The sequence below is a fragment of the Salmo trutta genome, chromosome 29, assembly GCF_901001165.1.
Source record: "Salmo trutta chromosome 29, fSalTru1.1, whole genome shotgun sequence".
In the NCBI taxonomy this organism is placed as follows: domain Eukaryota; kingdom Metazoa; phylum Chordata; class Actinopteri; order Salmoniformes; family Salmonidae; genus Salmo; species Salmo trutta.
In genome coordinates this window covers 15,474,763-15,487,883 of record NC_042985.1, presented here as the reverse complement: position 1 = coordinate 15,487,883, position 13,121 = coordinate 15,474,763, and the positions used below count along the sequence as shown (strand labels likewise).

At 41.0% G+C, this 13,121-nt stretch overlaps 1 protein-coding gene across 5 annotated transcripts; it reads left to right on the top strand.

Annotated features, from left to right (window-relative positions):
• On the top strand, window positions 1-11,851 carry LOC115167000 (tropomyosin alpha-1 chain). Of its 5 annotated transcripts, none has more exons than XM_029721004.1 (10): window positions 1-224; window positions 816-941; window positions 3,182-3,315; window positions 4,247-4,364; window positions 5,795-5,865; window positions 6,050-6,125; window positions 6,336-6,398; window positions 6,627-6,696; window positions 8,175-8,195; window positions 11,071-11,851. In XM_029721004.1, exons 1-10 carry the CDS (start codon window positions 111-113, stop codon window positions 11,127-11,129), a joined length of 852 nt encoding a protein of 283 aa, XP_029576864.1. In that variant the 5' UTR covers window positions 1-110; the 3' UTR covers window positions 11,130-11,851. The 5 variants fall into 5 exon arrangements, with proteins under 5 accessions (XP_029576864.1, XP_029576861.1, XP_029576860.1 ...); XM_029721000.1 differs by lacking the exon at window positions 8,175-8,195 and adding an exon at window positions 8,643-8,721 and having other exon boundaries at window positions 2-224; window positions 9,195-11,851; XM_029721001.1 differs by lacking the exon at window positions 8,175-8,195 and having other exon boundaries at window positions 10,239-11,851.
• The last annotated feature ends 1,270 nt before the right edge of the window (window positions 11,852-13,121 follow it).

The following is a 13,121-nucleotide window of genomic DNA, read 5'->3' as shown; positions in this document are numbered from 1 at the left end:
ACTCCAGCTTCACGTTCAGTGTGGTTCAGACGCGCGGAGCTTCTCAGCGTTTTACGCAAAGTTTTTGTTTTTTGGTCAGTTGGTGAGGCCACCCCAACAACACAGCAGTCATGGACGCCATCAAGAAGAAGATGCAGATGCTTAAGCTAGACAAGGAGAATGCCTTGGACAGAGCTGAGGGAGCTGAGGGAGACAAAAAGGCAGCGGAAGACAAGAGCAAACAGGTTGGCATCCATAGAGAAATCGGGTTCCGTCTTATTGCGCACGGGTGACTTTGGCACTGTGCGTCAAATGTTTGGGCACGGAGTGCTTTGGAGCGTTCTCTCTCGATATGGATTAAATTAAGTCTCAGAGGATGAAGAGTATGAGGATCAGTATTGATTGTTGTATTTAATCGTATTTGGAATATATTTGTTTTTGGGGCGTGACAATATTTTATTATTGGACTATTGGATTATTGGACAGGATGTTTTAGAAAATATTTATTTGACCGATTCATTTATACTGCATTATGCAGGATTAAGCCTACTATAAACTAATATTCTTTGATCAGCGTTAGATTTTTTGCCATAAAACATGAATAGCGTAGTTTATTGATTAAAGTATGCCACTCTAGTGTTGTGAGTGGATTGAATAAATGAAATACACATACTTGTCCAAAGACAAAGAAGATATCATGACGCATTTGTAAGTGTTTGTCTTTTTTCCATGACTCTTGGCTTTTGTTTTCTTCCCTTTTTTGTCTGTTTCTGGCTGTGTCCACGCTGCTTATGGCACACCCCAATTGACTGATGATATTCTCCACCAACTGTCAGCTTGAGGATGACCTGGTAGCGCTGCAGAAGAAGCTGAAGGGAACAGAGGATGAGTTGGACAAGTACTCTGAGTCTCTTAAGGATGCCCAGGAGAAACTTGAACTCGCTGAGAAGAAAGCCACAGACGTAAGTTTGAAGAGTGTTAGAGTGGAGTCAGGGGTCCACGAACAGTCTGCTAACATTGAACCTTAACATTTTTCATTCTAGGTCTAGTCATCATACATATAAATTAAGATAATTGTATTGTTTCAGTTTGGAATAGCCTACATAATTGTTTATGGTTAATACCTGCGTCTTCATTAGGCTCGACCATTGGCCTGCCATGCGCAATATTCCACATGTGTTCATTGAAACCGAATAAGACTGAGTAGAACAACTGTGTGCCACCCTCCTCGAAGATGCAAGCAGAAGGTTAAGTGTAGCTGTGTTTTATATGGCCTAGTTACAGCTGACAGGTTTAAGCAGTGTAAGGCCAGGTTTAAGCCGTGTAAGGCCAGGTTTAAGCAGTGTACCCTGTGCACCCCGCAACCTGTTGGGTTAAAATGGGGCCCCGTTTAGAATTTCAGTTAAAAGTTTGGTGGAAGTTTTTGAATATTTTAAATACCTTTCATTTAGATTTGTAGGTGTCATACATTATATTCCACTATTGAGAATGTTGTAGGGGACGCCAATAATTAAACGTTTGTTCGTATAGGAAACATGCAGCTTATTGTGTCAGTTTAGAAAGAACACCAAATTATGATAGTAATTATAGTAAAAAAAACATTAAACAAAAATGGTACCAAAAATATTTATACTTTAAGTAGCCTATAGGTCTATCATTATTATGAATTGGGATAATCATGTTACTTTTGTCCTTATGTAATCGATTTTTATTTTTAAATACAATTAATATCTTTAAATACATTTTAAATTATTATTTTAAAACGTTTAATATAGGTTAAATCCCCCCATAATAAATTAATATCCCAGATATGATGCGCAATCACAGCACCACTAGCATGAGCCTGTAGGAGGGAAGGGGGTTGGGGGGGCTCTGAGCAGAGTGCCCATTATAGGCTAATGGCCAATAAGTCATTATGACATAATCATATTATCTCACTATAATACAATAAATAAAAACCTCTAACAAAATCTTTCTGGATTTTTTGAGGCAATTTTGCGCAATGTATGAAATGTGTTACTTCCGGTGTCATTTAGCGCAAGTCTCAGCCTCCCCAGTAGCTGTAGGAAAAAAACGACAGAGACGTGAGCAGATTTTCTCATCCCGGCATCGTTGCGCGTTTCTGTCCCGAGAACCGTTAGAAAAAGGCGTAGGCAATAGAAAATAGGCAGTAAACAAGCGAAATGGCCGGGCTAACGTCGTTGGAAGCTGTAAAAAGGAAAATTAAAGCATTACAAGAGCAGGCTGATGGTGCAGAAGAGTCGGCAGAGAGGCGGCAGAAGGAACTGGGTCTGGAGAGGGATGCGAGAGAATCCGTAAGCCCTGGCTAATAATTTAAGACAATTAGTCTGCAGCCTGCCTGACGACAGTATTAGTATAAATCTGATCAACAGGCTTGGTAGAACGATAGACAGAATATAGATGATTTTACGGTACTAAAAAATCTATATTTTGTCTGTCATTTGATGTGCTAAAAGGATGGAGAAATGGGACAGTGAGAATCGATTTAATGGTAAAACGTGCCAGGCAGGAAGACTCCAAAATAAACACATTAGCCTAGGCTGCTGCAGTTTCAGCATGCTCCAGCCGATCATACACTATCATCCTACACCTCCTGTAGCTACATACATTTACATAATTGTCAGCTTATTATGTTTACATTGGTCGCTGCCTTTCCAAACATACCAATTAGGCCTATATAAATGTATATTTTATACAATCTTGTCTAAAGAATGTTATATATAATGCTGGAGATTAGCATGAAATTACAGGGGCTCTCGGGTGGTGCAGCGGTCTAAGGTACTGCAGCTCAGTGTTAGAGGGGTCACTACAGACCCTGGTTCCATTCCAGGCTGTATCACAACTGGCCGTGATTGGGAGTCCCATAGGGCAGCGCACAATTGGCCCAGCGTCGTCCGGGTTAGGGTTTGGTTGGGGTAGGTCGTCATTGTAAATTGAAATTTGTTCTTAACTGACTTGCCTAGTTAAATGAAGGTTAAATAAATAATAAATAATTTCTCACACATTTAAACCTTAATCCCCTATAGTGTTAAGAAGCCCCCCACAGAGGTGTCCAAATGTGACCCCCAACCTCCTCCATTACACTACACATCTCTCCAGATACTGTATTATGGAAGAAAGTGTGACTGTCTGAGTGTGCATCAGGTTGACATTGTGGTTTCTCCATGTTGTGCTGTCTTAGGCCGAGGCTGATGTAGCTTCCCTGAACAGACGTATCCAACTGGTTGAGGAGGAGTTGGATCGTGCTCAGGAGCGTCTGGCCACAGCTCTGACCAAGCTGGAGGAGGCTGAGAAAGCTGCTGATGAGAGTGAGAGGTGAGCAGCAGCATTCTGACTCCAACTCTGTATCATACACTACACTCCTAGACATAAAAGGAGCTATCTAGAACCAAAAATGGTTATTTCGGCTGTCACCATAGGAGAAGCCTGTGAAGAACCACTTTTGTTTACGGGTAGAACCCTTTTGGGTTTCATGTAGAACCCTTTCTACAGAGGCCTCTACATGGAACCCAAAAGAGTTCTACATGGAACCTAAAAGGGTTTTACCAGGAGTTAAAAAGGATTCTCCTATGGGGACAGCCGCAGAACCCTTTTGGAACCATTTCTTCTAGGAGTATAGACACAGCCATCATCAGACCCATCAGTCTGTCTCAAACACAGTCATCAACACCAAACCCATATAGATGACATCAATCCACATGACCACAGTAATAATATTATCATTTCACTCTTAAAAGTTTTCAGTAAAGGATGCGTTAGAAAGGTGTTGTATAATTTCAGCCAGTAGTTTTAGAAGAAGCCAAGCCAAGCCGAGCCAAAATGGGTCCCCGAAAATTGTGCACAATTGTGTATAACGACATCCATTTCTTATGTTAAGTTACATCCTGCATTTTTTTTTTACAATATTCTGCAATTCTTATGATACAGTATGTTATGAATTCCAATAAGTACAATATGTGACAAATTTGTAAGTTCTTAAGATCCTGTTCAATCTCTTTAACTAGCACACTTATTGAGAAGAGTTCATGTAAAATATGCATAAGCACACTGTACCAGATTTATTGTGTTACAATAGCCAAGTACCAAATGTAGTTATGGCCTCCACAGTGTGTGGACTGTTGGGCTGCAGATTAATGTCCTCCTATTCCTTTTAGTTTATCAACATTTTATTTATTTAAAAAACAAGACAACATGCAATGTCCTCCTATCCCTGACATATGTTCCCCCTGTTTATTCCGTCCTCCAGAGGCATGAAGGTGATTGAAAACAGAGCATCGAAGGATGAGGAGAAGATGGAGCTGCAGGAGATCCAGCTGAAGGAGGCCAAGCACATCGCTGAGGAGGCTGACAGGAAGTACGAGGAGGTGAGTTTCCTAGCCTTACTTAGGCTGATACTTTATTATATACAGTTCCTTCGGAAAGCATTCAGACCCCTTGACTTTTCCTCATTTTGTTATGTTACAGCCTTATTCTAAAATGGATTAAATACAAATAAATCCTCAGCAATCTACACACAATACCTCACAATGACAAAGCGAAAACAGGTTTTTATCATTTTTTTTCCAATTTATTAAAAATAAAAAACAGATACCTTATGTACATAAGCATTCAGACCCTTTGCTATGAGACTCGAAATTGAACTCAGGTGCATCCTGTTTCCATTGATCATCCTTGCGATGTTTCTATAACTTGATTGGAGTCCACCTGTGGTAAATTCAATTGATTGGACATGATTTGGAAAGGCACACACCTGTCTATATAAGGTCCCACAGTTGACAGTGCATGTCAGAGCAAAAACCAAGCCATGAGGTCGAAAGAATTGTCTGTAGAGCTCCGAGACAGGATTGTGTCGAGGCACAGATCTGGGGAAGGGTACCAAAAAAACAATTCTGCATTATTGATGGTCCCCAAGAAAACCGTGGCCTCCATCATTCTTAAATGGAGGAAGTTTGGAACCACCAAGACTCTTCCTAGAGCTGGCCACCTGGCCAAATTGAGAAATCGGGGGAGAAGGGCCTTGGTCAGGGAGGTGACCAAAGAACCTGATGGTCACACTGACAGAGCTCCAGAGTTCCTCTGTGGAGATGGGAGAACCTTCCAGAAGGACAACCATCTCTGCAGCACTCCACCAATCAGGCCTTTATGGTAGAGTGGCCAGACGGAAGCCACTCCTCAGTAAAAAGCACATGACAGCCCACTTGGAATTGCCAAAAGGCACCTAAAGACTCAGACCATGAGAAACAAGATTCTCTGGTCTGATAAAACCAAGATTGAACTCTTTGGCCTGAATGCCAAGTGTCACATCTGGAGGAAACCTCGCACCATCCCTACGGTGAAGCATGGTGGTGGTAGCATCATGTTGTGGGGATGTTTTTCAGCGGCAGGGACTGGGAGACTAGTCAGGATCGAGGCAAAGATGAACAGAGCAAAGTACAGAGAGATACTTGATGAAAACATGCTCCAGAGCGCTCAGGAACAAAGACTGGGACGAAGGTTCACCTTCCAACAGGACAATGACCCTAAGCACACAGCCAAGACAACGCAGAAGTGGCTTCGGGACAAGTCTCAGAATGTCCTTGAAAAATTGAAGGGGTCTGAATACTTCTCGAAGGCACTGTACTTCTGAGGTCCTTGTGTGTGTGTGTGTGTGTGTGTGTGTGTGTGTGTGCGCGTGTGCGCATGTGGGAAACAGACAGCATATAGACCTGTACATGAAACTAAACATATAACATATTGATTGCTTGGTGCACCATTGTGGTATAGTGATGTGTTGTCTTATTATGGGTGAAAACAGGTCGCCCGTAAGCTGGTCATCATTGAGAGTGATCTGGAACGTACAGAGGAGCGCGCTGAGCTCTCTGAAAGGTAAAAACTTTGGAACCAACCACAAAATGCAGCACAATTTACTGCTTTGGAGACAACCTGCTGGTACTCTTATTGTGTGCTTATTGCCCTGTTATAACCCTTGATTCTTTCCCCCGTCGGTCCTCCTGTTATAACTCTCGTTCCTTCCCCTCCTCTGCTCCTTCAACCATACTTAAAACATCAGCAAATGCGCTGAGCTTGAGGAAGAGTTGAAGACAGTCACAAACAACCTGAAGTCTCTTGAGGCTCAGGCAGAGAAGGTAGGTGTCTGTTTAGACAAATGTATGTCTTCTCAGGTCGTTGCAGTCAGGGGTTTTATCCCCATTGCCTGCTAGTATAGCCATGGAGATAAAGGGAGGTAACTCTATTGAGTAGGCCCACTCATTTCTGCCTGTTATCCATTCAACCAGTTCATGTCGGTAGTGCTGTGATGATGACTCTCTGACCTGCGCTGCACTATGTCACTACAGTACTCACAGAAGGAGGACAAGTACGAGGAGGAGATCAAGGTTCTCGCAGACAAGCTAAAGAAGGTGAGTTCCCTTTAGCGTTAGCAAATTAACCCCTGTTTCCATTCACTTTACCATTAGCTAAAGTGGGACATTAGCGTTAGCATGTTAGCCACTAGATCTTCTGTAAAGTGGGACCATAGAAAGGGTGAAGAACACTAGACATTGTATTATATATCTATGTTGGAACATGTTTTCGTGTGATGAGGACGGGGGACACTCATCACGTCTTGTCTGCCTCTTGTGCCACAGGCTGAGACCCGTGCTGAGTTCGCTGAGAGGTCCGTGGCCAAGCTTGAGAAGACCATTGATGATCTGGAGGGTATGGACCTTTTTCCTTTCATTTCATATATTATGAAGCGTTTTCAATGTGAAAATCTGAGGTAAGTTGTGTAGTAAAACAGGACATATACAGTGCCTTCAGAAGGTATTCACACCCTGTTGTATTGTGTTACAGGCTGAATTTAAAATTGATTACATTTTGTCACTGGCTTACACACAATATCCCATAATATCAGAGGAATTATGTTTTTAGAAATGTTTACAAATTAATAAAAAATGAAACGTTGAAATGTTTTAAGTCAATAAGTATTCAACCTCTTTGTTATGACAAGCCTAAATAAGTTCAGGAGTAAAAATGTGCTTAGCAAGTCACATAATAAGTTGCATGGGCACACTCTGTGTGCAATAATAGTGTTTCAAATTATTTCTGAATGACTACCTCATTCATCTCTGTACTCCACACATCATTTTATCTGTAAGTTCCCTCAGTCGAGCAGTGAATATCAAACACAGATTCAACCACAAAGACCAGGGAGGTTTTCCAATTTCTTGCAAAGAAGGGCACCTATTGGTAGATGGCAAAAAAAAACCGCATGCATTGAATAACCCTTTGAGCATGGTGAAGTTATTAATTACACTTTGGATGGTGTATCAATATACCCAGTCACTACAAAGATACAGGCGTCCTTCCTAACTCAGTTGCCGGAAAGAAAGGAAACCGCTCAGGGATTTCACCATGAGGCCAATGGTGACATTAAAACAGTGAGGGTTTAATGGCTATGATGGGAGAAAACTGAGGATGAATCAACAACATTGCAGTTACTCCACAATGCTAACCTAAAGGACAGAGTGAAAAGAAGGAAGCCTGTACAGAATTAAAATATTTAAAAAATGCATCCTGTTTGCAATAAGGCACTAAAGTAAAGCTGCAAAAAATGTGGCAAAGAAATGAACATATCATGAATACAAAGTGTTATGTTTGGGGAAAATCCAACACAACACATCACTGAGCACCACTTCATATTTTCAAGCATGGTGGTGGCTGCATCATGTTATGGGTATGCTTGTCATCTGCAAGGACCAGGGATAAAAATAAACAAAATAGAGCTAAGCAAAGGCAAAATCCTAGAGGGAAACCTGGTGGACAAATTCACCTTTCAGCAGGACAATAACCTGAAACACAAGGCCAAATATACACTGGAGTTGCTTACCAAGATGACATTGAATGTTCCTGAGTGGCCTAGTTACAGTTTTGGTTTGAAAATCTATGGCAATACTTGAAAATGGCTGTCAAGCAATGATCAACAACCAACTTGACAGAGCTTGAAGAATTTTAAAAAGAGTAATGTGCAAATATTGTCAAGTCTAACCTTTCATCACCTCCTCTGTAGTGTCATCAGATACTGCATCTACATTCTGCACAGTCAGTTCTGTGCTAGGCAGACTAGGCCAGTGCCACAGCTGACATTATGCAGACCCACAGTCAGTGTTTGTTGGGCTAGTGCAGGCCAGGGAAAGAAATGTCTCATGCTGCTGTTGGTGTGACTGTGGTACTGTAGCTGTGGAAGTACAAAGCATTCACAATGGAGCTCTATATCATTTGGTTGGAGACCATGTTGTCATTTCCTTCTGGAAAAGAAAGCAGCTACACACTATACCACTCCGATGTAATATGTATTAATTAGATACATACATTTCGACAGCAAGCTGCCTTCATCAGGTTCAGTTAGTCATTTCCTGATTGGTCTAAACAATCTAACAGGGCATTAGTGGCCTGTGCACATCCTATTGCTCCCTTATTCTTTTTCGCTTTGACATTCTATTTTATTTCCTTCAGTTCTCTGACAATCCTTTGTTTTTCCTACCGTTTCCCCTCCTTTCTTTGCTGTGTCTATCATCTCTGTTGCTGTCCCCACCCTCCTTCATTATCACCCCATCGATGTCATCTCCTCCGCCATTCCTCTCCTCCTCCTCCACCCATAATAGATGAGTTGTATGCACAGAAACTGAAGTACAAGGCCATCAGCGAGGAGCTGGACCACACCCTCAACGACATGACCTCCATGTAATCTATCACCTGCTTGTGTCTGCTTGTGCATTGTGCATAGGCCCCACCCACTCACATTGTTTTCTACTGTATACTCCCTCTAGTGGCATATTGTTTTGTATGTTTCATCTGTTTGGATTTTTCCACTCACATTTTAATTTCAGTGCTTACTAATACTGACTCGCTTCTGTCATGCAACAGCAAATAGCTCTTGCCTTTTGTAGTTAACAAGTGGCTTTTTTGTTAGGCTGAGAACTATATAGAATCTAACATGCATTGTACAATTAGAGTTGTACAATCAGTTTTTACATGCTTTTAGAAACATCTAAATTGAACTTCCAGAATAGTGTACCTCTCAACCCTTTTTGAGTACCTGGCTCTGCTTTCTGTTCCGTGTGCTGTGGTTTCCATCCTGCATGTCATATCAGTCACGTGCCTTTCTACGATTTGTCCCTCCAACACGTTCTGTTTTTCCTCTCATTCTTTTCCAGTTAAATTGTTTACATCATCTCACAACCATCACAGACGCCACCCGCTGGTTTAGAGGCCTCTCTCTACTACAACTATGTGGCAGTATTGCCCAACATCCTGTCCCCTATGTCTCCACATCTCTTCTTTATCACAGCACCACCGCACATTGGGCCTCTGATGCTGCTGCCATCCTATAGACCACCTTTTGTACAGAATCCGGACTCATTTTGCTTTCTGTAAAATAAACTTTACATCCATCCATGGCAGCCATCCTTACCCTTCAAATCTGTAGTTCTTAATTTCCTTCATTTAATTTCCTGTCTTTAAATGTTTCTCTGTTTAATTTATTACTGAGCAGCTTTGAATAAAACCGAAAGCTCCTCTTCACAAACGTATGTTTTTTGTTTTTGATTAGATTTTGGTTGGAATTATGGTACTATGGTAGTTTTATTAACAAAAAATGTGCTTACATTTGGACAAAAGCACATCCACAGAGCTTATTCTTAAAAAAAAGTATACAACTGTTTATTGACAGGGATAGGCAAGAAATTAAGGGGGAGAGAGATAGATAAAAAAATATTGTGTAGAGGTGTGGTGGGACAGGGATTTGACCCCACTCAGGCAGGGGATTGTGTAAGTGCAGAGGGCTGTGGCCATGACCTCTCTACCAACCTCAGGCATGGTTTCAACTTCTTTAACCAGCCGAGTTCAACTACATGGATTGATCAGAAACTGAAAATGTACCTGATTCAGCATCCTCAGCATTCCCAACGGTCACACTTTGCTTCATGTTCAAAGCCAAAAAGATAATAGTGACTTGTGTAACATTGGGGATATTCTGTAAACATATAATTCAGTCATTTCACAGTCACACCATCTCCACATTGAGGTGAGGGAGCCATTTCTTTGTTTGCATATAGATGTGATCATTTAAGCAGAGGGTAAAAAACAATGGTATTTGTTGTGTGTGCTGTTGTAGCATGACACAAGACTCTATCTTTCTGAACTAACACACTTTGTTCTCTCTATTCTATTTTCTCTTAACCTGCTTTCTGACTGCAAAGACCCTCTGTACCGGCAGCTTGAGAAAAACCGGCTTCTATCCAATGAACTGAGAGTGGTGTTAAATCAGGATTAAACTATTACTGGATGTGTTGTGAAATTAGCACTGTGCTCAAATTAGAAGGAAAAAAATTAAAGGCACTCTTCATTTGTGACGCAAAATTAAAATACCTTTATTGTCTTGGCATGTCATTGGCCGTAGACATTTGTCTGATGCTGTGATGGAAATATAGGCTAATGTGTGTGTCTGAGACAAACCTAAGTGTCAGGCAAAGACAAAAATATATATATATATTGGATAATATTTATCGGGAATAAATAATTGGACTGTAGTTAATGCGGAGCATCAGAGAAATGAAATGCATGTTCACATTGCAGGTGAAGAGGGCAGGTTTCACAGACTCACAGATGGATTTAAGAGCAGGCCGATTTTAGTTTAGTTAACCAACATCTGGAATTGTTATTTCAGGAACAGCAATTCGATTTAGATAACATAAACTGGATCACTCTATAAGTCTATGACTGAAAGATTGTCCATTGTACAGGAGTAATTCTGGGCATCATCTGGGTCTGTGAAACTGACCCACAATGTATGATAAGGCTTGATATGAGTGTGCATTATAACAATATCTACTGACTGTGGCTGACTAAGGATATATACAGGGACCACCTTTTAATGTTTTAACTATAACAATCTTCATTCAATATTATTGGGTCTGTGAAACTCTTGGTTAAGTCATTTTCATTGTGGTCAAAAATTATTAATAGTCTGGAGGATTAATTTTTATGTTGCGCACATAGTGACAAACTCTATCAGGCTAATGATGAGATGAGAGAACGTTGGTATGTGTCAAATGTTGGATCAGACACTCATGGACCTCAATAACATGTAACAACGTGGTCCATTATCACACAAGACCACCGCTCACCTGCTGTGACCTGGTCCAGCATTACACCATGATCACACCAACACTCACCTGCCGTTGCCATGGAGGGCTCCTCCGTGCCCTCTTTGTGGAGATCTCTGGGGCTTGACTGTTTTCTCAGCTCTCAGAGGGGCTGAGAAAACAAACACAATGGACTTTAACTGGATGTTAGCTAGACAGCAAAGCAGACATATGGCTGAGCAGTCACTTGACTCATACCATTTGTTTTTGTATGTTAAAGTTAGATTTAATTGACAAAATGTGCACTTGATTTATGTAAGCTATTATAATGGACAGGATTACTCTTGACCAATTAAGCCGTAACTGAAGCCAAGGTTTAACATTTGTACTTTTTTATTCTGCTTTTGTAACTTGTTCTTTAGTTATTTATTTTCCATGTTTCTTTATGTACATGTTTCATGTGTATGTGCTGGTGCCTCAGTGATATACAGTACTTATATTTAAAAGAACGTAAGCATGTGCAATATGTACACTGATACAATGTTTAGCGAGGCGGAAGGTACAGTATGTTCATTTAATCTCAAATAGATCGACCTAGATCATTTCATGTCGTGTCACTGCCACGGGAATGTTTTTTGTTGTCAAATAGCATACATGTTTGATTTGATGGTGTCTCTTGTTCATTTTGTTATGTGAATGTAATATATAAATAAAAACCCACAATCACATTTATAAAGTGTCACTTTCAGAAAACATGCTGACATCTGTAATCTGTGCTATTATTTTACAGTGGTTACACTTGTAGACAAGGGGTACAGTTAGAATCGTAGTCCAGTCTCCACTAAGTCAACTGTGATTTTGTTGAAATGTATTTGACTTGTAAATGCCCTTTAGAAAGATCAGGCTCATATTTTTTACAAGAGGAAGCAGATGTAGTGTGTGAAGACTACACTCTAATGTTGGTGTGAAGCTACTGCACAATGATCATTAACTCGTTCTCCAAGGCTGCGTTTACACAGGCATCCCATTTCTGAACTTTTTCCACTAATTGTGGTCTTTTGGCCAATTAGATCAACTTTTTTGCCCCCCAAAAGATCTGAAATAGGCTGCGTGTGTAAACACAGTCTAATACTATTTTCAACACAAATAATCATTATAATAAACCAAGGTAGTACCTCCTTGAATCGATCCATTTAATAAAAAATATATATATTTCCAGGACCATGCATAGCCTACTATTTTTGTGTTATTTTACAGTGATAAAGAAACTACAAAAACTTTCTTTGGAGAGATAAAATGTTGTTTTTTATGAGGATAATTCTTGCTCAAATGCCAATGGACTGAAAATGTAATCCATGAATATATGACACAAAATATGTGGTGAAAGGACAACAACCTCTCCCTCAACGTGATCAAGACAAAGGAGATGATTGTGGACTACAGGAAGAGGACTGAGCACGCCCCCATTCTCATCGAGAGGGCTTCAGTAGAGTAGGTTGAGAGCTAGTTCCTTGCCGTCCACATAACCAACAAACTAACACGTTCCAAGCACACCAAGACAAAACCTATTCCCCCTCAGGAGACTGAAAAGACTTGGCATGGGTCCTCAGATCCTCAAAAGGTTCTACAGCTGCACCATCGAGAGCATCCTGACATGTTGCATCACAGCCTGGTATGGCAACTGCTCGGCCTCCAACCGCAAGGCACTACAGAGGGTAGTGCGTACGGCCCAGTACATCACCGGGGCCAAGCTTCTTGCCATCCAGGACATCTATACCAGGTTGTGTCAGAGGAAGGCCCTAAAAATTGTCAAAGACTCCAGCCACCCTAGTCATAGACTGTTCTTTCTGCTACCGCACGGCAAGCGGTACCGGAGGGCCAAGTCTAGGTCCAAGAGGCTTCTAAACATCTTCTACCCCCAATCCATAAGACTCCTGCACATCTGATCAAATGGCTACCCAGACTATTTGCATTGTAGGTTAAGGGCTTGTAAGTAAG

What these genes read in the sequence shown, in the direction of transcription:
- LOC115167000 (XM_029721000.1), top strand. Translation starts at nt 111, where the DNA reads ATGGACGCCATCAAGAAGAAGATGCAGATGCTTAAGCTAGACAAGGAG. An exon ending in GCTGCTGATGAGAGTGAGAG is followed by an intron (nt 3,316 to 4,246) that starts GTGAGCAGCAGC and finishes TCCGTCCTCCAG; the next exon opens with AGGCATGAAGGTGATTGAAA. An exon ending in CTGACAGGAAGTACGAGGAG is followed by an intron (nt 4,365 to 5,794) that starts GTGAGTTTCCTA and finishes GGGTGAAAACAG; the next exon opens with GTCGCCCGTAAGCTGGTCAT.